Source organism: Macrotis lagotis, chromosome 1, assembly GCF_037893015.1.
Source record: "Macrotis lagotis isolate mMagLag1 chromosome 1, bilby.v1.9.chrom.fasta, whole genome shotgun sequence".
Taxonomy (NCBI): Eukaryota; Metazoa; Chordata; class Mammalia; order Peramelemorphia; family Peramelidae; genus Macrotis; species Macrotis lagotis.
In genome coordinates, this window is record NC_133658.1 from 593,682,007 (window position 1) to 593,709,190 (window position 27,184).

At 34.4% G+C, this 27,184-nt stretch overlaps 1 protein-coding gene and 1 long non-coding RNA gene across 2 annotated transcripts in view; one reads left to right on the forward strand and one right to left on the reverse strand.

Moving 5' to 3' along the window:
• Window positions 1-27,184, reverse strand: part of LOC141507332 (uncharacterized) — a 148,104-nt gene that overhangs the window by 24,498 nt on the left and 96,422 nt on the right. The window lies entirely within an intron of this gene.
• The window catches only part of TRIM42 (tripartite motif containing 42), a 65,574-nt gene that overhangs the window by 6,056 nt on the left and 32,334 nt on the right, over window positions 1-27,184 (forward strand). The window contains exon 2 of the mRNA XM_074214893.1: window positions 25,724-26,424. Coding sequence (XP_074070994.1) covers window positions 25,724-26,424 — 701 coding nt within the window. The remainder of the gene's footprint in view (window positions 1-25,723; window positions 26,425-27,184) is intronic.

Here is a 27,184-nt window from a genome sequence, read left to right on the forward strand (position 1 = left end):
ACTTCCCAGTATTCCAACATTACAACAGAATGCAACTATGATGGGTTGGACACTTTGTTAGAATGCCAGGTGTACACTTGCCAAATAAAACTATTTTATAGAGAACTCACACAGGCCAATCACTAACAAAGGGGATAGCAGAGTGGATTAAAAACTGGAATCCAATAATGTTTTTTACAAGAAAGGCTTTTGAAGCAGAGAGATACATACAGGTAAAAGTAAAAGGATGGAACAGAAAAAAAATATGCTTCAGTTGAACTAAAAAAAACCCAGAGGTAGCAATCCTATCTCTCAGACAATGCACAACTAAAAATAAATCCTCATTAAAAGGGATAAGGAAGAAAATTACATCAACTTAAAAGGTACAACAGGCAATGAAGTATATGCACTAAGTGGTTTAACATCTAAATTCTTGGAGGAGAGGCTAAAAGTTACAGGGAGACATAGCAAAACTATAATAATGGGGGACCTCAACCTCCCTGTCTGAGAATTAGATAAATCTAACCACAAAATAAATAAGAAGTTAAAAAGGCAAATAGAATTTTAGAAAACTTAGATATGATAGACCTCTAAAGAAAATTGAATGGGGATAGAAAAGAATATATCTTTTTCTCTGTACTACATAGCATTTTCACAAAAATTGACCATGCAGCAGGATATAAAAAACCTTACAATCAAATGCACAAGGGCAGAAATATTAAATCGTCCTTTTCAGATCATGAGTCAATAAAAATTAAGTGTAATAAAAGGTTCATAGAAAGACAGACTAAAATTAATTGAAAACAAATAACCTAATTTTAAAGAATGGGTGTATCAAAAAACAAATCATAGAAATAATAATTTCATCCAAGACAATGACAACAATTAATCAACATACCAAAATTTGTGATTTACAGTTAAAGCAGCTATCAAGGGAAATTTTTTCATCTTTAAGGAGACCACTATTGAATTGGAAATGCGCTGAAAAAGCTAGAAAAAGAACAAATTAACAATCCCCAATTAGATCAAATTAGAAATTCTGAAAATCAAAGGAGAAATTAATAAAACTGAAAGTAGGAAAATTATTGAAATAATAAATAAAATTAAGAGTTGATTTTATGAAAAAAATAGATAAGCCTTTGGTTAATTTGATTAAAAACAGGAAAAGAAGAAAACTAAATTACCAGTATCAAAAATGAAAATGGTGAACTTACTACAAACGAGGAGGAAATTAAAGTAATAGCTTGAAGCTATAATGTCCAACTGTATGCCAACAAATCTGACAACATCAGTGAAATGGATGAATATTTACAAAAATATAAGCCTACCCAGATTAACAGAAGAGGAAATAAAAATACTTAAATAATTCCATTACAGAAAAAATAAAGAAACCACCAATAAGCTCCCTAAGAAAAAATCTCCAGGGTCAAATGGATTTAAAAGAGAATTCTACCAAACATTTAAGAAACAATTTCAATTTCATAATAAACTATTTTTTTCAAGGCAATGGGGTTAAGTGGCTTGCCCAAGGCCACACAGCTAGGTAATTAAATTAAATTAAAGACCAATCTCCCTAATGAATATTGATGCAAAAAATTTAAATAAAATTATAGCAAAGAGATTACAAGCTATCACTTGGAAAATACACCATGATTTAGTAGGATTTATACCAGGTATGTAAGGATGGTTAAATATTAGGAAAACAATAAACATAATTGACCATATCAATTACAAAATTAACAATTCATATGATTATCTCAATAGATACTGAAAAAGCCTTTGATAAAATACAGCAGCCATTTCTATTAAAAACACTATTGATCATAGGAAAAAAATGAAACTTTTCTTAATATGATAAGCACTATCTATCTAAAATCAGCAGTAAGCATTATATGTAATGAGGATAAGCTAGAATTTCCAAAAAGATCAGAAGTGAAACAAGAAAGCCCATTATCAGCACTATTATTCAACACTGATTTAGAAATATTAGCTTTAGCAATGAAAGAAGAAAAAGGAATTAAAGAAATCAGAATAATGAGGAAACAAAACTTTTACTCTTTGCAGATGATATGATGGTATACATAGAGAACCCTAAAAAATCAACTAAAAGACTTGAAACAATTAACAACTTTAGTAAAGTAGCAGGATATAAAATAAACCGTTATCAATCATCAACATTTCTAGATGTGATCAATAAAGCCCAAGAGAAAGAGAAAGAGAAATTCCATTTAAAGTAACTGTAGACAGCATGAAATACTTGGGCGTCTACCTGACAAGAAAAATCTAGAAACTATATGAACACAATTACAAATACTTTTCACACAAATAAAGTCAGATCTAAACAATTGAAAAAATTTCAATTGCTCATGGTTAGGCCAAATTAATATATTAAAAATGGCAATTCTACTCAAATTAAATTACTTATTTGGTGCCATCCCAATCAAGCTACCAAAAAGCTATTTTACAGAGCTAGAAAACATAGTAACAAATTCATCTGAATAACAAAAGGTCAAGAATATCATGGGAATTAATGAAAAAATGCAAAGAAATGTGACCTTAACTGTACCAGCCCAAAACTTTATTATAAAACTATATTATCAAAATTGTCTAGTACTGCCTGAGAAATAGGTTAAGTGGATCAGTTGATTAGATTAGGTACAAAAGAAGCACTACTGTTTGATAAATCCTAAAACACTAGCTTTTGGGATGTTTGACAAAAACTGCTGGGAAAACTGGAAAATAGTATGGCAAACACTAGGCATAGACCCACTTCTCACATTCTTCACCAAAATAAGGTTAAAATGTGTACAGGATTTGTATAAAGGGTGATAACATATACCAATTAAGAGAACAAAAAAAATCTTACCTTTCAAATTTATGGAGAGGGGAAAAGTTTAAAACCAAACAATAGAGAACATTATAAATTGCAAAATGGATGATTATGATTTAAAATTTAATATTTTTGCATAAATAAAACCAATGCATCCAAGATTAGAAGGAATGCAGAAATCTGGGAAATAATTTTCTCAGTTAGTGTTTCTGATAAAGGACTCATTTCTAAAATATACAGAGAACTGAATCAAAATTATAAGATTAAGTGGTTAAAGGATATGAAAAGGCAGTTTTCCGATGAAGAAATCAAAGTTATAGCCTGTGAAAAAATCCTCCAAATCATTATTTATTAGAGAAATGCAAATTAAAACAACTCTGAGGTACCAAACTCACATCTATCAGATAGCTAAAATGAAACAAAAGAAAAATGATCAATGTTGGAGAGGATATGGAAAAACTGGGACACTAATGCACTGTTGGCAAAGTTGTGAACTGATCCAACCTTTCTGGAAAGCAATTTGGAACTATGCAAAAGGACAATAAAACCATGCATACCCTTTGATCCAAAAATATCACTACTGAGTTGATGTCCCAAAGAGATCATAAAAAAGGGGAAAATCCCAAATGCACAAAAATATTTATAGCAACTCTTTTTTGTAATGGCAAACAATTGGAATATGAGGGAATTTCCATCAATTGCAGAATGGCTGGGCAAGTTATTATATATGAATGTTATAGAGTACTATTGTTCTGAAAGAAACCATGAGTGACTAGGTTTTAGAAAAGCATGGAAACACTTGTATGAAGTGATGCTGAGGGAATGAGCACAACCATGACATCACTGTACACAATGGCAATATTGAGAGATGATTAACTATAATGAATGCAGCTCCTCTCAGAAGTTTAGTGGTCAAGGACAGTCCTGAGAGTCCTGCTTTGGAAAATGTCATCCACATCCAGAGAAGAAACTATGAAGTCTGAATGCAGAATAAAACATACTTGTTCACCTTTTTAAAACTTCCTTTATGTTTTTTCTTTCTTTCTCATATTTGTTCCCCTTAATTCTAATTCCTCTTTCAAAACTTGGGTAATATGGAAATATGTAAAATACAATTGTACATGTATAACTTTTACCAGATTAGACTGTTCATCACCATGGGGAGAGGGGAGGGAGGGAGTGTGGTAGAAAAATTGTGGAACTCCTATACTTACAAATGGATGAATGTTGTAAATTACCTTTGCATGTAATTGGAAAAAGTAAATTAAATTTTTAAAAAAGTGAACTCCCAAATGGATATTCCACCCTTTGCCTGTTTTCTGGTGGCTACTGGTTGCCTATTCTGACTAATGTTGGTAGTCTGTAGACATAAGACAAAGATACCGCCTATAGAAGTGTTCTCATTCCACTAATGGCCTCATTTATTAGGATGTCCATTTTGAGAACAAAAAAGATAGCCAATTTGCTCTATAAGATTATAAATCCCTTCTCTTGTTTCTACTTTTATCCCCATTTTAACTCCCTTTTCTTGCCTTCCTCTGATAATCCTCATTCCCATTCTTGTGCTCTCCTCCCAAACCTCACCCCCCACCACCACCATATCTTGGTCTGTCAATCTCTCCCCTTCTCTGTCTTTCTCTGTTCCTGTTTCTGCCTCTGTCTCTCTTTTCTTTCTATCTCTGTCTGCCTGCCTGTCTGTCTGTCTGTTTGTCTCTCTCTCACTCACTCATTCAGAGTGTGTGTGTGTGTGTGTGTGTGTGTGTGTGTGTGTCTCCCCTCCCTTCTTATCTTCTTATTCTTCTACTCATTTTCTAAACTCTGAAAATAGACATGAATGAAGAATACTATAATTCTCTATATTTTGAACTAAAAACCCTATTTGTATCTACCACAGGCCAATAAAATTATGCAAAGGAACATCTTCAAATAATATGTCAACATAATTCCTTTCTCCCTTCCCTTCTATCTCTTTCGATATTAGATCAATTTAAAGCCTTACTCAATAAATTTCTATTACTCCAGACTAACAGATAAATTTTTCTTAAATCTCATCAGATACAATATAACTGATCAAAAACATCATCTAGAGCCATGGTCCAGGAAAAAAAATAAAGATAAGCTTTTGTCCTCTCCAAAAGAAAGATAAAAATCTATTTTTTTTATTTTTGAAGACATAGATCCTTTTAAATATTTCCCTTTGCACCATCATTTTCATCCTAGAACTGACCATATTTCTTGTTTTGTAAACAAAGAAACCTGGGGAATACATAGAAAGGAGCTTCTGATGTGAAGTAGTTATATAACTCTGAGTCAAGTCACTAAACCTTTCTTAGTCTTCTTTTTTCTCACCTGTAAAACATTTGGTCTAGTTGACATCCCTTCTAGTAAAGAAGCATCTAAGTAGTATAGTGGATAGAATGTTGATACTTTTGTCCTGAAAATCTTGAGTTCATATCCAACCTCAGACACTTGCTAGCTATGTGGCTCTAGTCAAGTCCCTTATCCTCTGTTTGCAAAAGCTTTCACATGTATAAAATAAGATCAATAATAACACCTTCCTTACAGGATTATTGTAAGGTTAAAATGAGGTAATTTTGGTAAAGTCAAAGGCTAACTATTCTTATTCCAGATATAAATCTCTAGTCACCTCCTTACTCCATTATTCAGTTCCTTTATCAAACTCCTTTACATTCCAACATACCTGTTTTTGATCAAAGGTGGTAATGTAAACACCAACTGTGATCCCAAGACCTTCTGTTCTTTGACAAGAACTTTATTACACCTGGCAGATTTTTTTTTCGACATTTATTTTAGTGGTATTTTCATTTTTATTTTATCACAAGAACTTTGTCACAATTTCAAGCTTAGCAAACTCAAGGAGGTTCAGTTATATACCAGATACATACTCTGAGGAAACAATATACCTACCAATTTGTCATTTCTCATTAATATCTGGCTGCCTCTGTGTTTTGAATAAAAGGGTGAGAGATGTCTTCTTTGAGCCAGTACCATTTAACATCTGTATTTTCTTCTTAATATTTTGAAAAAACTAGGAAGATGCTTCCCCCCTATAGACACCATAGAAAAAAAATCTTGCAGTATAATATAACATTGATCTTAATATGAGAAAGATCTAGTTTGAATCCCTAGGCATATTACTTAACCTTATTAATCTTCAGTTTTCCTTTTCTGTAACATGGATAAATGTTTACACTATGTATTGTACAATGTTGTGAGAAAAATGCTTTTCAAGCCTGAAAGTCCTATTCAAATATGAGCTGCTATTGTTCTTTCCTTTATCATATTTTTTCAACTTCACCCTCTTGGCACCTGTTTGAATTCCTTTGATTCCTCAGAATCTTTGTCATCTTCCTTTTGAATAATTTCATCCATCTTTCCTGGTAATGTCTCATAACTATTAAAACAATTGTTTTATCAAATATTGTTCAATAAACAAAAGGATACTTTCAACTTATTTTCCTTCTTTATAGCAGGGAAAACTATTTACATTTTGTCCATACATAATATTCTACTTCTAGAAGAAAAGCAAACTGCACAATTCCCCTGCAAGGCAATGAAACAACTGCCTCAAGCTCTCAATATCGTTTTTTGTTTTTGTCTTGTTTTTTTTTTTAAGGTTTTGTGTTTTTTTCCAAGGCAATGGGGTTAAGTGGCTTCCCCAAGGTCACATAAGCTAGGTAATTATTAAGTATCTGAGGCTTTGAACTCAAGTCCTCCTGACTCCAGGGCTGGTGCTCTATCCACTGCGCCACCTAGCAGCCCCCTCAATATCTCAAATATGAAATCCTAGATTCTATATTTCCAGTGGTAACTCCAACTGCAAGCTGCCTATATCTAGTACTTAATTATGATAATTTGCATATAGATGCTTCACGTATGTCCCATATGTGAACAAGTTAATAGCAGGCATCTGACAATGTCCTAATTGTCCACTGCAAATAATTTCACAAAAAAGAAAATCTCTTTTTGAAATACCAGAAAAATTCTGAATCTATATACCTTCTTGTTGGAGCATCTTCTCTTTAATAGACTGGACTTTTTGGAGAGCATTAGGACTGAATCATTGGAAATCATGGGGAGAATTTGAAAGAAGATAAGAGAAACTTTTTTTCTTTCCTTTTTTAACAAGAGTAATTACTTTCTATCCTAACCTCATACCCCCAATCATTGAAAAAAGAAAAGAAAACCTTTGTAAGAAATAAGCACACTCGGGTGGCTAGGTGGCTTGGTGGATAAAGCACCAGCCTTAGAATCAGGAGTACCTGGGTTCAAATCAGGCCTCAGACACTTAATAATTACCTAGCTGTGTGGCCTTTGGCAAGCCACTTAACCCCATTTGCCCTGCAAAGAAAAAAAAAGAAATAAGCACGGTCAAGCAAAACACATTCTCACATTGTTTATGTAAAAATGTGTCTTTTTTCTGCATTGTGAATATGTTGCATCTTGTCAGGAAGTAGGTAATATTCTTCACCTTTAGTCTTCCAGAGTCACGGGGGAATAGCTTATAACCTTTATAAATTAAAACCAATTATCTTAGAAACGAAAGCTTTATCAGAGAAATTTGTTGCAAAGATTTTTTTTCCTAGTTAACTCTTATCTTACCTAAATTCACCTTAAAAACTTTCTAATAGTTTATTTGATTTTTTCAATAAAAAATTTTACCTTCTCCCTATCATTCCCAATTAAAAGAGAAACAATAGTATTTTAACAAATATAGGGAAGCAAAACAAATTCCCACATTGACCATATCCAAAATATGTGTGTATCTCAATCTGCATACTGAGTCCATTACTTCTCTTTCAGCAGGCAGGCATGCTTCATCATAACTTCTTTGGCATCATGGTTTGTCATTTCTATGATCAATTTTCTGTCCCTTCTTTATACAGAAGAAGAATATGGTAAAGTGGAGGAGCAGGCTCTAGATTTGATGCAATCTGTAACTACTCTTCTAGTCTCCTCTTTCCATCTCCCAGAGCCAATTCATAGATATTTATCTTTTCCTTCTTTCCTTTTATATCTTACTGACCAACTATCCCTAGTTAGAATTTATTTTTTTTTAGGATTTATCTCTCTTAAGCTATGTTTCATTTTATTCCTTATTCTCCTTTCTCCTCTTTCCCTCCTATTTCTCTGCTGAGTAGAATGAATTTACCTAATTGCCTATGTGTATTTATCTATATATTTTTATGTATGTATTCTTTCTTCTTTAGATCAGATCAGAAGTGAGCTAAAGCATCAATTGCTTGGTCTTCCCCTTTGTATAATCTTTATTTGCATATACCAATTATATGAGATAGTTTTCCCATCCTTCCTTTCATTTTATTTCCCTAGTATATACTTTTTCCCTTCCTTTTTTTCCTTCTCTAAGATCATAAAAACAAAGCAAAACAATTCCTTCTGTGACCTTTAATGATGATAGCATTATGAGGGGACATGTGGATCATTGTCTCCACATAGCTGAATGGAAATAGTTCATCCTCCTTTAGTCCCTTATGATCGCTTGCTCATAGTTACTTTTTTATATTTCTCTTGATCCCTATGTTTGTATTTTAAAGTTTCTGAATGATTTTGGTCTTTTCAACAGGATTTCTTGGGAGTCTTGTATTTCATTAAACATCCCTATCACCCTGTAGAATACTAAGTTTTTCTGGATGTTATTTTTGGTTGTAAGCCTCACTCTTTAAACTTCTGAAATACTGTATTTCAAGCACTCCAGTTTGGTAGTGGTAGTTGCTAAATCTTGTATGATTCTGACTGTGGCTCTTGGTATTTGAATTCTTTCTATCTGACCACTTGCAGAATATTATTCCTTAGACTATGAAGCTTTTGATGGACTATAATGTTCCTGGGAATTTTCTTTTCTGGAGTTTCAGGAGGTGAACAATGGATTCTTTTATTTTCAATTTGCCCTCTGAATCTAAGAAATCTGAACAGTTTTCTTTTGTACTTAATGAAATATAATACCTAGGTTCTTTTTTTTGTTCATGACTTTCAGGTAGTACAAAGATTATTTTTTTAGACTCAGTCATACTAGTTCACCTAGGCTAGAATTGAAGCTGCTTTGACTTCCCTTAGGTAGTCTGGTGATTTTTCCTATTCTCTCCTTCTGGAGGTGGTCCTTCCATCATCATATTGATTCTGAAGTTAATGTAAACACATTCAACTGTCTTTAGCTTTACTCCAACTCAGAGCTCCTATGTTCAAATGATTCACCAGCTTCAATTATCTCAGTAGCCAAGACCACAGGCATACGTGTGCCACGATCCTTACAATAACTTCTAAATTGTTGTTCTTTGATCTGTTTTCCAGATCAGTTGTATTTTTTTATATGTGATACCCCACACTTCTATTTTTTTCAGGCTTCTATTTCAATATTTTTTATTGTTTCATTGAGTCATTAGCTTTTATTTGATCCAATCTGATTTTCAAGGAGTCTTATTAAGGGGGACAGCTAGGTGGTGGAGTGGATAGAGCACTGGCTCTGGAGTCAGGAGTACCTGAGTTCAAAGCTGATGTCAGACACTTAATAATTACCTAGCTGTGTGGCCTTGGGCAAGCCACTTAACCCCATTTGCCTTACAAAAACCTTAAAAAAAAAAAAAAGAAGATAAGTGCCTAGCAGTGTGACCTTGGGCAAATCACTTAATCCCATTACTTTAAATAAATAAAAAAAAACTTTTAAAGTCTTAGACAGTATTTTGTACTATATGTGCCAATTCTCTAATCTTTTCCAATATTTCTCATGTTATGCTTATTTCATTTGTAAAATCATTTTTAATTTATAAAACTTTACACTCAGAACTTCTATATGAATCTGGAAGGACTGTCTGGGCTGTGCTTAGTCCCATATTATGTTCTCATAGGTTCTGCTGCTACCTTCTCATATTATTGAATGTGACATTATTCCAAAATTCCCTCTCAGGAAGGAAAGCTATATGCCTTCAATTTGCCCAAAGTAGTCTGATCCAGGGCGAAGTCTGAGCATTGATTTCTTGGTCTGCACTCTACAAGATCCTGACTTGGTTTTGGCTTGAATAACATACTTGTGTGATTGTCCTTAGTTGGAATTCCATTAGACTACCTCTGGACTCAGTCACTGACAGTCAGGTAGAAAGGGCTACCGGTTCTGTAATTTAACCGTAGATTCTCCCTTTTTTTTTTTTAAGCCTGCTGCCTAAACCCTAACCCCAGTGTCCATAGACACTTTTGTCTCCCCATGCCACCCTGATATGAAAAAATGAATAACTCTAATTTTCTTTCTTGGATTCCCTGATCAGAACTTGATTTGTGTGCTTTCTTCCTTCTACTCTCTCATCCTGATTTGTTTCCTGGAATAATCTTTTTTAGTAGTTAAAGTTTTTCAAAAGTGTACTGGATACTTTAAGGAGAAAGCAAGTTTCCCAAAACTGGAGATCTTCTATCAGAGACTCAATGAAGATTTGTCAAAGAAAATTCTAGACAAATTTTTCGCAACATGACTTCATATGGAAATTTGTTTTGTAAGACTTCAATATTAAAATACAGCAATTTTTTTAAAATGAAAAGAAAATTTTAGCCAGGATTCATGCTTAAGATAGAAATTAGACTACATAACCTCTGAGATACCTTTTTATTTGTGTAGCTTGGCTCTTTTTTCCCCTCAGGTGAATTCTTGGATTTTTAAAAAATATTTTTAATATTTTTTAAAATTTTTGCTTGCAAAATTTTCCTTCCCTCTATCCTCTCCCTTACTTACTAAGAAGACAAGCACTATTATAATTATTATACATGTAATGTCATGCAAAATATATTTTTGCTTGATTTAATAACTATTTCCAAATTGTTACTCATCTGAGTATGTATTGTATGACTACTATATGCCTAGAACTTTGGATGAGGCACCTGGGAAAAAGTTCAAATTAGAAGATAAACCAAAATGTCAAAGCCTACTGAGAAGTTTCTGCTACTCTCATTTACTTGGCAATTTTTTTTTTAGTTTTGGGCTTTTTTTTTTTTTGCAAGGCAAATGGGGTTAGGTGGCTTGCCCAAGGCCACACAGCTAGGTAATCATTAAGTGTCTGAGACTGGATTTGAACCCAGGTACTCCTGACTCCAGGGCCAGTGCTGTATCCACTGCGCCACCTAGCCACCCCTATTTGGCAATTATTAATGGCTTGTGCCCCCCAATTATTAGGGTTTTATTATAAAGATGGTTTGGAGAATGAAAACTCCAAACAGCTCAATCAGTAGTATATTTGAAAAAAATCATAGGCTTGTGGTTTCAAGCTTCATTTGGACTTTTACTTTTCAGAGAGGCGGCATGGTATAATGAAAAGAACATTTGCCTTGAAGTCAGACAATCTAATATTAGAAAGGACCTTATGATTGAGACCAGCACCTTCATTTAACAAAAGAGGAAGTTGAAAACAAGCCCAGACCTCTAGCTATCTACTATGTCAAGATATTAGTTTAATTCATAGCAAACCTGTGAACTAGTGAAAATAAGAAAAGTCATCTGCTGAAAGACAGGAGTTCATTGTAAATAAATAGTTTCTTTATTAGAGAAGTTAATTGATTCTGATCTTAATGTCTATATGACTTTATACAATTCACTTCACTTCTCTAGGCCTGAATTTACTCATCTGCAAAGGAGAAGGTTTAGACAAGATCCATTTCATCTCTAAATTCTATAGGACATCTTATTACATATTCTATTTTTATTAACTTTATACCATAGAGATTTCAATTGAAGGGAGGCTTGATGGAGAAAGCAACGTTTGAGGTGAATTTTGGGAGAAGTAAAGATAGAAATGTTTGTAAATGATTAGAGAGGGGAATATAAGATGAGAAGAGGAAAAGGTGAGTATAGTTTATCTCATGAAGGTGATTAGATGAAATTTTCCAGTTCAAATGGAGCCAAATCATGGAGAGCATTGAATGCCAGGTTAAGGAGTTTATAGTTATTCTGAAAGACAATAGGTACATTCATATTTAATGTAACAGAGAAGAGTAGGAAGAACCAGCTACAGAGACTAAGACATTAATCGGAGATGTTGCAGGAGAATCAGGAAAAAGGAATGACATGAAAGCCAAGGAAAACTACTGTCAAGAAGAGAAGGCACCTAAATAGTGTCAAATACTATTAAAATTCACAGAAGATAAGCAATGAAGTAAAGGCATGGGATTTACCCTTAGGAGACCACCAACAAAGAGAACAGTTTCATTTGACAGTGGGAATGGAAACCTGATTGCAGATAGTTAAGGGCTTATTAGGGAAGACTAACAAGAACAAAAAACAAAAACAACAAGAAAAACAACAAGAATAACAAGAAAAAGTCATTTTGCTTTAAAAGTTGTACATAATCTCATCTGATCTTCAAAATAACCCTAGAAGTTAAGTGCCCATTTCATGTAACTATTGAGAGATATTAAAAATTAAATAATTTCTCCATGGTTATATAGACAATGTGTCAAAAGTACCATACTATCTGTGTACAACAAACTTGTAAAGTTTTTGCTACAAGTAGGAAAGGTCATTTGAAGCTCATTGAGAATAAAAGTATTTCCATTCTTTATGTTTTGAACTTTTCATCCCTGGGATCTAACTTAGTTCCTGGAACATCTTAGGTAAATAATGGATATTTGTTGATTGATTGAGAGGTTAGAGAACATTTGAAAGTCATTGTGTGCATGTGATAGGAATCAATAGTTTCTTTTAACGTTTTTTTTTTAATGAGTGCAGTAATAAGAGCCCAGTTTAGGTAAGATGACATAAGGGTTTGTTTGGTTTTTTGAGTTCTCATAAATTGATGTTACAATTTCCTCCAAAAGTTCTTGAAGCAGCACAACAAAATGCTCAAGAAAGGTGGATAATAGAGGCTAACAAAGTAGAAAGTTAAAGGTATATATAAAGCCCAGAAAGCTTCTTACCCTCATACACACACACACACACACACACAAATGCATAAAAAGATATCATACACTGATATTTGAAAAACAAAAGGAATGTTGACTGAGATTGTGAATGACTGGAGAAGCTGAGGTTGGTAGATCTCTTGAGCTCTGAAGTTCTATCTTGCAGTAAAGTTAGACCAACTGAATATCAGAACTAAATTTAGGGATTAATATGATGAACACCAGAAGCAAGGCACCCCCCAGGTGAATCAGTCAGTTTGGAAAATGAACTGTTCAAAGCTTCTATGCCAATAAAAGTGAATTCTGAGCTTATGAGTAATCCCTGCACCCCATACCTTCTGCCTGAGCAAAATAAACCTATGAAGATATAGAACAAATATAGAACAGGACTAAAGTATATAACTGCAAACATACAAATCACTTTTCACCATAATCCTGTGAGATAAAGAAGTATATAAATTATTCCCATTAGTCAAATAAGGAAAAGTCTCAGAAAGGTAACCTGTCAAAGGATACACAGTAATTAAGTCAACTCAGGTCCTCAGACCTCAAGTTCAGTATCCATTCCATTATATTAAACTGACTTTTCTCTTTTATAAAAATTTTAACTTAAAACAAAACATGAAAACTTGTCTAAATAGCTTCTCTAGATAAGGGAAATCTTTTTAATACTAAATTCTGAAATTATAGTGTTATGCACACTCATTTAAGGAGAAAATGGTGAATTATATCATACTAAGATCTAAATACTGTTAGATACAAATACTCAGTTTGGGTATTTCTTGACCCTTATTGTTGTAGAGCCTTCATTTCAGCCTAGACTAATATCCACCATATCCATTTCAATAAAAAGAACCAGAGCTGTGATCTTCAGTTTACTCTCTAGTCTGTCCTAAAAAGGAGAAAAGGAGAAAAGGAAGGGAGAGGAGGGGGAGAGAAAAACAAAGACAGAAAATATAGAGATACAGAGAGTACCCAGAGAGAGAGAAAGATAGATGTAGACAGAGTAGATACATAAATTGATTAATCATAATTTATTAGCAGACATAAATTACTAAGTTTAAATATTTAATCAGCATAGATTCTTAATAAGCATTTATTTATATACCTATTATTTGGTATTGGAAATATAAGTACAATTAGATAATTCCTACCCTGAAAGAATTTATGTTATCCCAGAGAAGAAAATATGTATGTATGTTTATGTCTATGTATGCATATTAAAATGTTTGTGAAACTGAGTAGAATAATATGTCACAAATAAAATAGATATAAGTGAAGAAGCAAGACTGGTGTGAGTCTGAAATGAAAAGATAATGAAAAGATGATAATTGAAAGATAATGATTGAAATGAAAGATAATAATTGCCCACATTTACATGGAATTTGAAAGTTTAGAAAACATTTTTTTCACGATCCTTTGAGTACAAGGATTATTTTCAATTTACAGACAGGGAAAACTGAAGTACAGAGAGATGATGTGGCTATGGTCACATAGTTATGAAGTGTGATATCCCAGTGTTTTGACTCTAAACAGCATTCTTTCCCCTATACCACAAAGACTGAAATATCCATGAAAATTAGAATGATTGAAATAGAAAATGACAGTAAAGGAAGAGAATTAGACAGGCAGGGTAAGAAATTCATGTAGGACAGAATGATGTGAAAATGAGACATTAAAAAAGGGAAATTATAAAAATAATACCAAAACTGCACATCTTGTTTTTCAAATTAATTTTGGAGTGTTTTTTCATATGATTATATATAGATTTAATTTCCTATTTGAAAACTGTCTATTTATATCCTTTAACCATTTATCAATTGGGGAATAACTTGTAACCTTATAAATTTGATGCAATTCTCTATATATTTTAGAAATGAGACCTTTATCAGAACTCCTGATTGTGGAAATTGTTTTCCAACTTTCTTATTTTCTTCTAATTTTGGCAGCATTGATTTTATTAGTGCAAAAACTTTTTATTTAATAGTCAAAATCATTCATTTTGTAGTTTATAATCTGCTCTAATTCTTCTTTGGTCATAAATTTATCCCCTATCCATAGATCAGATAGAGTATTTTATCTGTGGTATCACTCTTTATGTACCCATTTTGACCTTAATTTTGTATAGGGTGGGAGATGAGGTTATGCCTAGTTTTTGCCATACTATTTTCCAGTTTTCCCAACAATTTTTGTCAAATAGTGAGTTCTTATCCCAGAGGCTGTCTTTGAGTTTGTCAAATAGTAGATTGGTCTATTATTTGTTTTGATTCTTCCTGATTTAGGTATCAGCACCATGTTGGTGTCATAAAAGGAGTTTGGTAGAACTCTTTCCTCTCCTATTTTTTAAATAGTTTATGTAGAATAGGAATTAATTTACTGAACTTTCTTTGGAACCTATCCTGATCCACTGATCCATTACTCTATTTCTTAACCAACACCAGGCAGTTTTATGACTGCTACTTTATAGTATAGTTTTAGATCTGGTAGAGCTAGGCCACTTTCCTTTACATTTTTTTTTAATCAGTTCCCTTGTGACTCTTGCCCTTTTGTTACTCAGATGAATTTTGTTACTATATTTTTCTAGCTCAGTAAAGTAGTAATTTGGTATTTGATTGGTATGGTACTGAATAAGTTATTTAATTTGGGGGTAGAATTGTCATTTTGATTATATTAGCTTGACCTAACCATGAGCATTTGACATTTTTCCAGTTATTTAGATTGAATTTATTTGGGTGAGGAGAACTTGATAAATATGTTCATACAGCTCCTGGGTTTATCTTAGGAGGTAGATTTCCAAGCATTTAATGTTGTCTACAGTTATTTTAAATGGAATTTCTCTATCTCTTTTTCTTGGGCTTTTTTTCATGTATAGAAATGCTGATGATTTATGTGGATTTATTTTATATCCTGCTACTCTGCTATATTTAATTGTTTCATTTAGATGATTTTCTCAGGCTCTCTAGGTATACCATCATGTCTTCTGCAAAGAGTTCAAGTTTTGCTTCCTCATTGCCAAATCTGATTCCTTCAATTTCTTTTTCTTCTCTTACTGCTACTGCTAGCATTTCCAACACTATATTGAATAGTAATGATGATAATGGGCATCCTTGATTCACCCCTGAATTTATTGGAAATGCTCTGAGTTTATTGTCATTAAATGTATTATTTGTTGATGCTTTAGATTCTATTTATTATTTTAAGGGAAACTCCATTTATTCCTAAACTTTCTAGTGCTTTTAACAGGAATGGATGTTGTATTTTATCAAAGGCTTTTTCAGCATCTATTGATATAATCATATGATTTCTGTTGGTTTTAATACTGATATGTTTAATTATGTTGAGCATTATCCTAATATTGAACCATCCCTGCCTACCTTGTATAAATCCAACCTGATCATGGTAATAACTTGCTGTAATCTCATTGATAAAATTTTATTTAAGATTTTTGCATCACTATTCATTAGGGAGATTGGTCTATTATTTTATTTGTTTTGGTTCTTCCTGGTTTCGGTATCAGCACCATGTTGGTGTCATAAAAGGAGTTTGGCAGAACTCTTTCCTCCCCTATTTTTTAAATAGTTTATGTAGAATAGGAATTAATTGTTCCTTAAATGTTTGATAGAACTCACTTGTAAATCCAACTGGACCTGGAGACTTTTTCTTAGGGAGTTTATTGATGGTTTTTTCAATTTCTTTTTCTGAAATGGGGTTATTTAAGTAATTTATTTCCTATTCTGTTAATCTGGGCAGTTTGTATTTTCATAAACATTCATCCACTTCACTCAAGTTGTTCGATTTATTGGCATATAGTTCAGCAAAGTAGTTCTGAATTATCTTTTTTAATTTCCTCTTCATTGGTGGTTAGTTCAACTTTTTCATTTTTGATATTAGTAAATTGGTTATCTTCTTTCTTTTTTAAAAATCAGATTAACCAGAGGTGTGTCTATTGTATTGGCTTTTTTGTCCACTTTATTAATCTCTCCGTTGATTTTCAGAATTTCTAATTTGGTATTTAATTGGGGTTGTTTAATTTGTACTTTTTCCTAGTTTTTCTAGTTGCATACCCAATTCATTGATCTCTTTCTCTATTTTATTTATATAGGTCTTTAGAGATATAAAGTTTTCCCTCAAAACTGCCTTTGCTGCGTCCCATAAATTTTGGTATGATGTCCCATTATTATCATTTTCTTGGATATAATTATTAATTATTTCTATTATTCGCTGTTTGATCTGCCCATCATTTAAGATAGTTTCCAATTAGTTCTCTGTTTATCTTTCCCTGACCCTTTATTACATGTAATTTTTATTGCCTCATGGTCTGACAAGTATGTGTATTTATTATTTCTGTCTTTCTGCATTTGATTTTAAGGTTTTTGTGCCCTAGTACACAGTCATATTCGGTGAAGGTGCCATGTACTACTGAGAAAAAAGGTATATTCTATTCCATTCCCATTAAGCTTTCTCCAGAGGTCTATCATATCTAAGTTTTCTAAGATTTCATTCATCTTCTTAACTTCTTTCTTGTTTATTTTGTTGTTAGATTTTTCTAGTTCTGAGAGAGGGAGATTGAGGTCTCCCATTATTAGTTTTGCTATTTCTCCTTGTAATTCACTCAGCTTTTCCTCTAGGGAACTGGATGCTATACCCCTAGGTGCATATATGTTTAGTTATGACATAGCTTCATTACCAATAGTACCTTTTAAGAAGATGTTTTAAGAAGATCTCTTTTAATGAGATTATTTCTTCCTCTTACTTTGTCTGGAATTAGGATCATTACCTCAAATTTTTTAACTTCCCTGCGGCATAATATATTTTCCTCCAACCTTTTTTTTACCTTTTCCCTGTGTGTATCTCTCTCTGCTTTAAATATGTTTCGTGTAAACAACATATTATAAGATTCTAATTTTTAATCATTCTGCTATCCTCTTCCATTCACATTTACAATTTACAATTAAGATGATCAGTTCTGTATTTTCCTCCATGCTGTCTTTCTCCATTTATATTTATCTCTTTCCTTTTCTCTTATTCCTCCTCACCAAAATTTTACTACCTTTTCCCTTTGACTTTTCTTTTAGGAATTTAACTTTAAGTGTATTTTCACTTATTCCTTTCCTTTTATCAGTCCCTTCTTCCCTCATCTTTCCCATTCCCTATACCTCCCTTCCCTGTAGATTAAGTTAGATTTTTAAACCCAAGTGGGAATGCATTTTATTCCCTCACTGGTCTAAAGCTATTGAATATAATTTACTCAGCATTTACATTCTCCCTTCTTTCTCTCTAAAATTATAAATCTTAGTGTCTTAGTGTCTCTTCCCTCGGTGCTCCAATACTATTAATCAGGTATCATTAAAAAGTTTGATTATTTGATTGTTTGATAAGCTCCTATTGTTGTCAAGATATCATCACAAATTGTTTACTTGATTGCTTGATAAGCAACACTGACTCAAATTGCATCAAATTATAATCTTTTATTACTTTACTCTCTTTCAAGTATCTTTCAAGTACACACAGTCCTCTTCATGAACCAAAGTATCATCCAAACACACATCATTTCCTGAGCTTTTTGTGCTCCTTCCCCCAGGTCTATTTTCTTTCACACTTTATCCCTTCCTCCCTACCCAGGGTACTTAACAAGGAACCAAGGCCTATTGTCTCTCTGCCTTTATCTCCTCCCCTTCCACCTAGGGTACTTAACCCCTTCTTAAGTGAAGCTCTGGAAGTTGATTTAATTAACTGTAAGTATCTTGAAGAACTCTTAAGTACTAGATGCTCTGGAAGTCTCACCGAAAACTTTACAAATGATTGTAAGTACTAGAGACATTGTCTCAGATCATTGCAGTCTATGATACTTAAAGGGCTCTAAGTATTGGAAGGCTCAGGAGATCTCACCTGAGAACCTTACAAATGATTTAACAGAAACACTGTCTCAGTCATCACAATTTATGATTCCCTTATTAGAGAAGGTGCTTAGCACCTTGTGATTAAAGTGAGTCAAAGTATAATGAGACACTTAAGTTGAAGTTAATACCCCTTCCTTTTTTTTCAGTGTTTTATGTCTCAAAAATAATGATGGACCTCTACAATCAAGAGACAAGACCCAATTATGCCCATATCCTTTAGATTCATTCTCTTCAATTATATTTTACCCTCCAATTTTCCTTAGTGAAGTAAAGTTCTAAAGAATTAGAACTGTTATATCTTCCCTTTTAGGGACCAGTATTTGTTTAAAACAATTTGTTTTTTAGTCCACTTATTCATTTACCTTTTTTTATGTAACTCTTCAATTATGTATTTGGTAATTAAATTCTATGTTCATTTCTGGTCTTTGTGTCAGGAAGTTCTGTAAGTACTCTATTGCATTGAACATCTATTTTTTTCACTGACAGTATATGTGGAATTTTGCAGGGCAGTGCTTTCTGGGTTGCCATTCCAGGTCCTTAGCCCCAAAATATGTTATTCCAGTTCTTCTGATCTTTTCATTGCTGAGACTGATAGGCCTGTGTTAGTCTGTTTGTGTACCCTTTGCATTTGAATTGTTTTCTTTTTCTTACTTACTATTCTCTCTTTCATTTAAGAGTTCTGGAATTTGACTATTACAGCCCTTGGAGTTTTTATCCTGGGGTCTCTTTCTGGAGGGTTTCTGGGATTCTTTCAATTGTTACATTGTTATCTTGTTCTAGTAGGCTGGGGCAATTTTCCCTTATAATTTCCTGCATGATGTTTTCCAGTTTCTTTTGTTGGTCCAGGCTTTCTAGTAGTCCAATGATTTGTATATTGTCTTCCTGGATCTGTTTTCCAGGTCATTCACTTTCCCTAGAAGGTACTTTATAATTGTCTTCAATTTTTTCAGCCTTTTTATTTTGTTTGCTGGAATCTTGTAGTCTTGTAGATTCATTAGTTCCTAACTGTTCTAATATTTAGGATTTTTATTTTCTTCAATTATCTTTTGTGTTTCCTTTTCCAGTTAGTTATTTTTATTTTAATAGAATTGATTTCTTTGGTCCAACTTGTCCCAATTTTCCGACATGACTTTCATTTCCTTTTTTCATTTTTCATTTTCTTCTCTTCTTTGGTTTTTAAATTCTTTTATAAGCTCTTCAATGAGCTTTTGTATTTGAGTCCAATTTTAGACTGTTTTGACACTTCTCCTGTGAGTGATTTTTCACAGCTTTCTTCTTCAGACATGGCATCGCTGTTATCTTTATCTGTAAAGTATTTTTCTACTGTAAATGCTCTTTTAGCTTTTTTGTTGTAGTTCTTCTCCTGGGGTATAAGGAGTATAGATAGCTTTTATTTTGCTGGGACTGGGGTCTGATCCCTGGCTCACTGTTGGCCAAGATGTTGCCTATGCAGTCCAGGCCTTGCCTTTGCAGAGGTTGTTTTTCTCCTTTATGTCCAGGTTCTGACTTAACAGAGGATTGTTCCTGACCCAGTCCTGTCTCTTACCCCGCTGCTCTCAGGGTTCAGACTTTGTTTGGGGTTAATATGCTCCTGGCTGGCCTCCTGTCTAGCTGCTGGGACCTCAGTTATTATTAAGCTGTCGGGACCTGGATTACACTTTGGCTAAAATCCTCCTTCTGGTTTTCCCCACTCTCCCACCTCCTGGACTTTACTTCTTCTTTTCCCCCAAAGTGACAGACCTTCACAGAAGATCATCCATGATGTCTACAATTGAAAACTTCTTTGAATCTTCCCTTTTTCTTGGTGGGATCTGTAGTGTGAATGTCAGAAGAAAGGCTTCATTTATTTTTGGTAGGGAAAGACTCCAGGAGCAAATTAACTTCAGGCCACCATCTTGACTCTAACCCAGAAGGCTCTCTGCAATAGAGCTTTAGCCTTTTCCTGCATCTTTCCCTTTTATTATTTCATATGTAATAATTACAAAATCATATTTGTAAAATGCCATTTTCAAAATTGTCCCTCCTTTTCCAATTCCTTACCATAATGAAATGGGAGCAAAGTTATTTTTTGCATCTTGAGGCCTTTGCAGTGAGCTGACCATGAGATTTCATTTCCTATACCATTTGAGTCAGCAAGTCTGGTACTATCAGGGTAAGGACTCTAATAGGGAATCCTATTCAAAGAGAAGGCTTTAAAAAACATAGCTGCTAGAGTCATGTGGATAGCATAAACAAGGAAAAAGAAGAAAAGAGATCTGGAAATGGAATAGCTTAAATGACCTAGCAATGATGGCCCATGGGTGTTTGCAAAACAGGAATCACAGTGGGCCCTGATGACTCCAGAACTGAAGTGAGATATTTCATCCTTTTTCCACTAGACTGTCTCAAGATGGTTCTGCAAAGATTTCCAGGAAGCAGATGGTTTCACATCCAAAGCATTTAACACCAGGGTCCTAAGTACTAAAGCCTATGTAGCCCTCTCCACTGTACCAAGGAATCAAAGGTATTTTAGGAGAAACATCTTATCAGTCTTCTGGATATTCAGGGCATTGTACATGTAGATGTGTAGATGCTAAATATGGGCTTACTATTTGAATTCCTTTCCCTTTTGCTGAAGTTTTTTCACCTTTCTCTTTCGCTTAAACTCTTTCCCCTTTCTCTTTTAAGTTTTTCATATTTTAATTAAAAGTTTTTGTTTTTGAAATTATGTGTCTATTATGTCATCTAGCAATAGAAACTTGATAATTGAGGGCTGGTACATAAGCTGCTGAAATAATTATTTCAAAATAGTCATCTTGTATCTAAGAAGATTCAAGACATTCAAGAATCATAATGGATTATGCTACATGTTCATCTTTCATCGTTCATACAGAATTCTTAGGTTTTTTACCTGTCACCAAATTGAGGTCCAGATGAGGATTCCCCTTTCACTTTGCATGCTGTGGCTCCACTTTTATGGCTATTACCAAGTTCTTTCAGCTACACAAAGTCAGATATTAGCAATTGTTGCAGAGGCCCTCCACAGAAATATCTAAGGACTTGGTTCTTTAAGGGTTTTCTGCTGAAAGATTATCAATTTTTGTCTCATTTCCAATCTATCATTTCTTTCCCAAATTCTGGGACCTTATTCAATCATACCCTCTCTTGCTGATATTGGCAATCAGTGTTCCTTATTTATTTATTTTTTTGGTTTTTGCAAGGCAAACGGGGGTTAAGTGGCTTGCCCAAGGCCACACAGCTAGGTAATTATTAAGTGTCCTGAGACCGGATTTGAACGCAGGTACTCCTGACTCCAGGGCTGGTGCTTTATCCACTGCACCACCTAGCTGCCCCAATGTTCCTTATTAATTCACATTGTTTTCCTTTCCTAAAGCTGCCAATATCTCTCTCTATAAAGTCTGTAAAGTGATATATATAGGGCAACTTCTATTTAGGATCTTAGGTTTAGAGTTGGAAGTGGTTATAAAGTCATGGAATCTTAGGATCACAGCTTAGAGAGTTGTAAGGAACCTAAAAGCTCATTTAGTCCAAATATCATATTACAAGTGTGGAAAGACTGATTGACTTTCCCAAAGTGGTACAGTTAGACCTTGAACATAACTCTGTTCACTTTACCATACACAGGCAAACCTCATAGATATTTGGGGTACAGTTCCAGACTACCACAATAAAGCATTGTACAATTTTGTTTTTGTTTCTGAGTACATTTAAAAGTTATGTTTACACAATACTGTAGTCTATTAAGTGTGCAACAATATTAGGTCTAAAAAAAGCAAGGTACATGGGACAGCTAGATGGTGCAGTAGATAGAGCACTGACCCTGGAATCAGGAGGACCTGAATTCAAATCTCGTCTCAGACCCTTAATACTTACTTAGCCACATGACTTTGGACAAGTCATTTAACCCTATTGCCTTAAAAAAAAAGGAACACACATATCTTAGTTTTAAAATACCTTATTGCTTAAAATGCTAAGCATCATCTAAAGTCAATCATTTTGTTGGTGGAGAGTCTTGCCTTGATATTGATGGCAGCTGACTGATCAGGGTGGTGGCTGCTGAAGGGTTGGATGACTCTGTGGTAAATTTCTTAAGGTAAAAATGAATTGACTGGTAACAATGGTTTGATTCTCCTTTCATTTGAACCCTTAGAGGTGATTGTAAGGTTTTTAATTGACCTAATTTCAATATTGGTGTATCTCAACACAAGGAATAGGAAGGCCAGAGGATAAGGAGACAGACAAGGATCAGTGGAGTTAGAACACACATAACATTTATCAATTAAGTTCACTATCTTATATGGGATTCGTTTGGGGCATGATAAAATAATAATTATAATAATATCAAAGATCACAGATCACTATAACAGATATAATAATGATGAAGTTAAGAATTTTAAAAGAATTACCAAAACATGATATAGAGAAAAAGGTGAGCATATGCTATTAGAAAAATGGCAATTGCTTGATGCAGGGTTGCCATAAACCTTCAATTTGTAATAAATAAACAAACAAACAAATGAATAAATAAACCAATTATAAAACCAGAAATATAGATCTTCGAAGTTCAATAAAGCAAGGCGAATAAAATGAGTTGTGTCTATTTTTATTCCCATTTTGCAAATGAGGAAGCTCAGTCTTGGGGAAGTTAAATGATTTATCTAGGGTCACAGAACTAGTTAAGTATCAGAGCCAGGATATGAATCTAGGGTTCATCACTTCTTTTCACTAGAGTAGTTGAACAAGAATTCATAGTAGATATGAGATTTGAGCTAGCCATACAAAATGGATAGGATTTAGATAAAAAGAGAGAAAGGAACTTCAAAAAATAATGTCATGAAAAAATATCATAAGCAATGGTACAAAGCTGGGGATGAACATGCTATATTAAGAGTTAGGAGGAAGCAATAAGAAAATTCATCTGATATTATACAGATCAGCAAACCTCAATGTTGGTCAGGTGCTGTGCTAAGGATAAAAGGACAAAAATGAAATAGTATCAATATTCTGTTGGCATGAGTGGTGAGTAGTAGTGAAGGAGAGAGCTAGATAACTAGCAGTCACTGGCATCTAAAAAACATTGGTCTGAATCTGAAATCACAAACTGAAGTCACATTTAAGATGTGGGGTAACCCCTGGTTAAATCATTTATACTCTGTGAATGAGCTTCAGTTTCTTCATATGTAAAATGTGGATAATGAGACATTAATTAGATTGCTGTGAGGAAAACCTTTGGTAAATCTTAGAGTACTACATACATGTGATCTATGACTATTTTGTGAATACAATGTCTTGAGCATACTAGATTCTAGGCTATCTCCAACAAGATCTGAGGGAAAATGGTGCCCAAAATGGTGATGGTGATTTATAGTGCCAGACCCATACTGCCTCCTATCTCTCCATCAGAGTGTGCTAGGCTGTACCAGCTATGTTGACAGTTTATCAGAACTTGGTGGGAATGATTGGACCCCTTCAAAGGAGTTGTTGATGAATGTAGATACATAATTTCTCCTAGTATTTTCCCTAGTTCTCTCAACTCTAGACTTACCTGTTTAGATGTTGTCCTCCACTTTGCATAATCGAAGTTTCTAAAGGGAAGTTCCATTGTTTTCAATGTTTCAAGTACAGTCCCTAGCATAGTGACTTTGAGTTCAGTCCTCAAAGGCAAAGGTAGCATAGTTTCTTTCTACAATCCTCACAATAATTAGCAAAATGAAAGGCAATGTAGACTGGTGGGATGTGTATTGGAGTTGGTAGCATAATCCCTGGGTTTGAGTGCCAGTTCTCTTACTAATATTATTATTATATTACTGACTATTATTATTAATAATAATTTATTATCTAATTATTACCAAATATGGTAATATTACAACTTGGTATTCCTCAGCATCGATTTCATCAGGAAAATAACACCTTCCAGGCACTGTGCTAATCACTAGAGATACAAAAAAAAGGCAAAAATATCTTGTCTTCAACTCCCACCTACCTCACAGAGTGGCTATACTCTTCTTTCTATTAAAAAAGAAATGCTACTTGCTTAACTAATTAGTCATGATCTAATGAGTCAATGTGTTCAGGGGAAAAACGCTAAAGATAGTCAAGTCCTGGCATACTAGTTCCAGATCAGCTTTATGACCTTGGATAAGTCATTTTCTTCTTTGGGCTTCAGTTTCTTTATTTCTAACATAAAAGGAACTGGCACCTAGTACAATGCAAAGAAATACTTCATTTGGTGGCAAACCTGGGTTTGAATCTTTTTTTTAAGAAAAATTCTATTTATTTTGAGTTTTACAATTTTTCCCCCTATTTTTACTTCCCTCCCCCCATAGAAGGCATTCTGTTATTGAATGTGATGACAGAGAAATCATATCCTTAAGGAAGAAAAATAATGTATAATAGCAAAATTACATAGTAAGATAACTTTTTTATAAATTGAAGGTAATAGTCTTTGGTCTTTGTTCAAAGTCCATAATTCTTTCGCTGCTTAAAGATGGTATTCTCCATTGCAGACAGCCCAAAATTGTCCCTCCCTGGTTGTTGCCCTGCAGGGATGAGCAAGTCCATTAAGGTTGATCATCACCCCCATGTTGCTGTTAGAGTGTACAATGTTTTTCTGGTTCTGCTCATCTCACCCAGCATCAGTTCATGCAAATTCTTCCAGGCTTCCCTGAATTTCCATCCCTCCTGGTTTCTAATAGAACAATAGTGTTCCATGACATATGTATACCACAGTTTGTTAGATCAATCCCCAATTGAAGGACATTCATTTAATTTCCAATTTTTTGCCACCACAAACAGGGCTGCTATAAATATTTTTTGTACAAATGATGTTTTTACTCGTTTTCATCATCTCTTTAGAGTATAGACCAGTAGTGGTATTTCTGAGTCAAAGGGTATGCACATTTTTGTTGCCCTTTGGGCATAATCTGGGTTTGGATCTTGACTCTGCCACTGCCTGTGATATCTTGGGCAAGTCTTGATGTCTCTTGAGTCTCACTCCTTAAATAATGAGGTGGGGGGGAGTGGATTAGCCGGTCTAGAAGACTAAGGTCCCCTCCATCTCTGACATGCCATAATTCCATGATTCTTCTTTCATATTCAGTTTCTTAGGCTCTTCATTCAGTTCAAAATTTATGCGGAAGAATGCAAGCTGTGATTCTCTACTCATCGGGGCTAACCCTTCCCTGGTAGGCCACCTTGTTTGCCCCATCTGCGCCAAGCTGCGGCTGCATTCCTACATCTTACCCTGTGGACACTGCGTCTGTGAAAGGTGCCTGAAGAAAATCCAGCAGAGAGCCGACATCACTGAGAGTTTCTTCATCTTCACCTGCCCCATCTGCTACCATGCCCACTGCCTGCCCAACAGTAAAGTGGTGCTTCCTGAGAATTATTTGCGGAGCCACCTCACCCGGCGCTACATGCAGAGACACAACTTTCTCACCTGGCGCTTTGACAGGGCCACGACTGCCCCCAGCTGCCAGTTGTGCAGGGGGCATCGGGAGGCTTATAAGCGCTGCCTCACCTGCCGGATGAATCTCTGCATCGTCTGTCTCAGGAAAATCCACAAGGACGTAAACTTGAATGAGCACATCTTTGTGGATGCCAGTTATCAGGAACAGGAAGAGAAGTACTGCGTCTACCACTCGAACCAGAGGATCATTGAGTACTGTCGGAATGACCACGAGCTGCTCTGCCATACCTGCAGGATCCTCTACCACGAGGAGCATGACGTCATTAACCTGGTGGACGCCTGCTCGGAGCTCTCTGCAGCTCTCTTCTGCGCCATAGCTAACTTCAAAGCAGGTTGGAAGCTTTGTCCACCAGCCTTTATCTTCCCCTATCCCTTTCCCAAATCCGGCTTTGGATGGGGTCACCTCACTAAGAAAATTCAGAGGTGGCATGGCATAGTGAATAGGGCTTCCCTGGACTTGGCCTTGAACTTGGGTTCAAATTCCACTTCACATACTTAGTAGCTGTGTGACCCTGGTCAAATCTCTGTTCAGTTTTCTCGGTTTCCTCATCTAATAAAATGATGAGTTGGGACTATGGTGGCTTCTAAGGTCCCCTCCAACTCTAAAGCAGTAGTTACTGTTCCTAGAGATATTTGTGTAAAGGAACTGTTAGGTTTTCTGTTCCTATTTGTTGTTCTTATTTTGTCCCCCAAAATTTACTTTTATGGAGTCTAAAAGCAGTGATTTAGAAAATATCAATTAAAGTAGTCTTGCTATTACAGAATTTAAAACTTCATTTTCTTCTTTTTTTAACTTCCTAGCAAGTCATTTGCTTTTACTATCTTGGTCTGATCAATTTTTTTTTAAATCTCCAAAAGTGGTTTGACCTCTTCGAATAACTCCATTCAATATTAAGCCCAAACCAATTCTATTTCTATGATAGTATGTCTTATGTGACGATCTGAAAAAATGACCCCTCTATTTGCAAATGGGACAATTTTTCATATAATGTTTTAGTTGACAAGTCTATCATAATTTTCTTTCAGGATAACATTTAATAATTTAAAGGGCCAACTTTAACATATATAGATGAAGTAGGCAGCCATCCACAC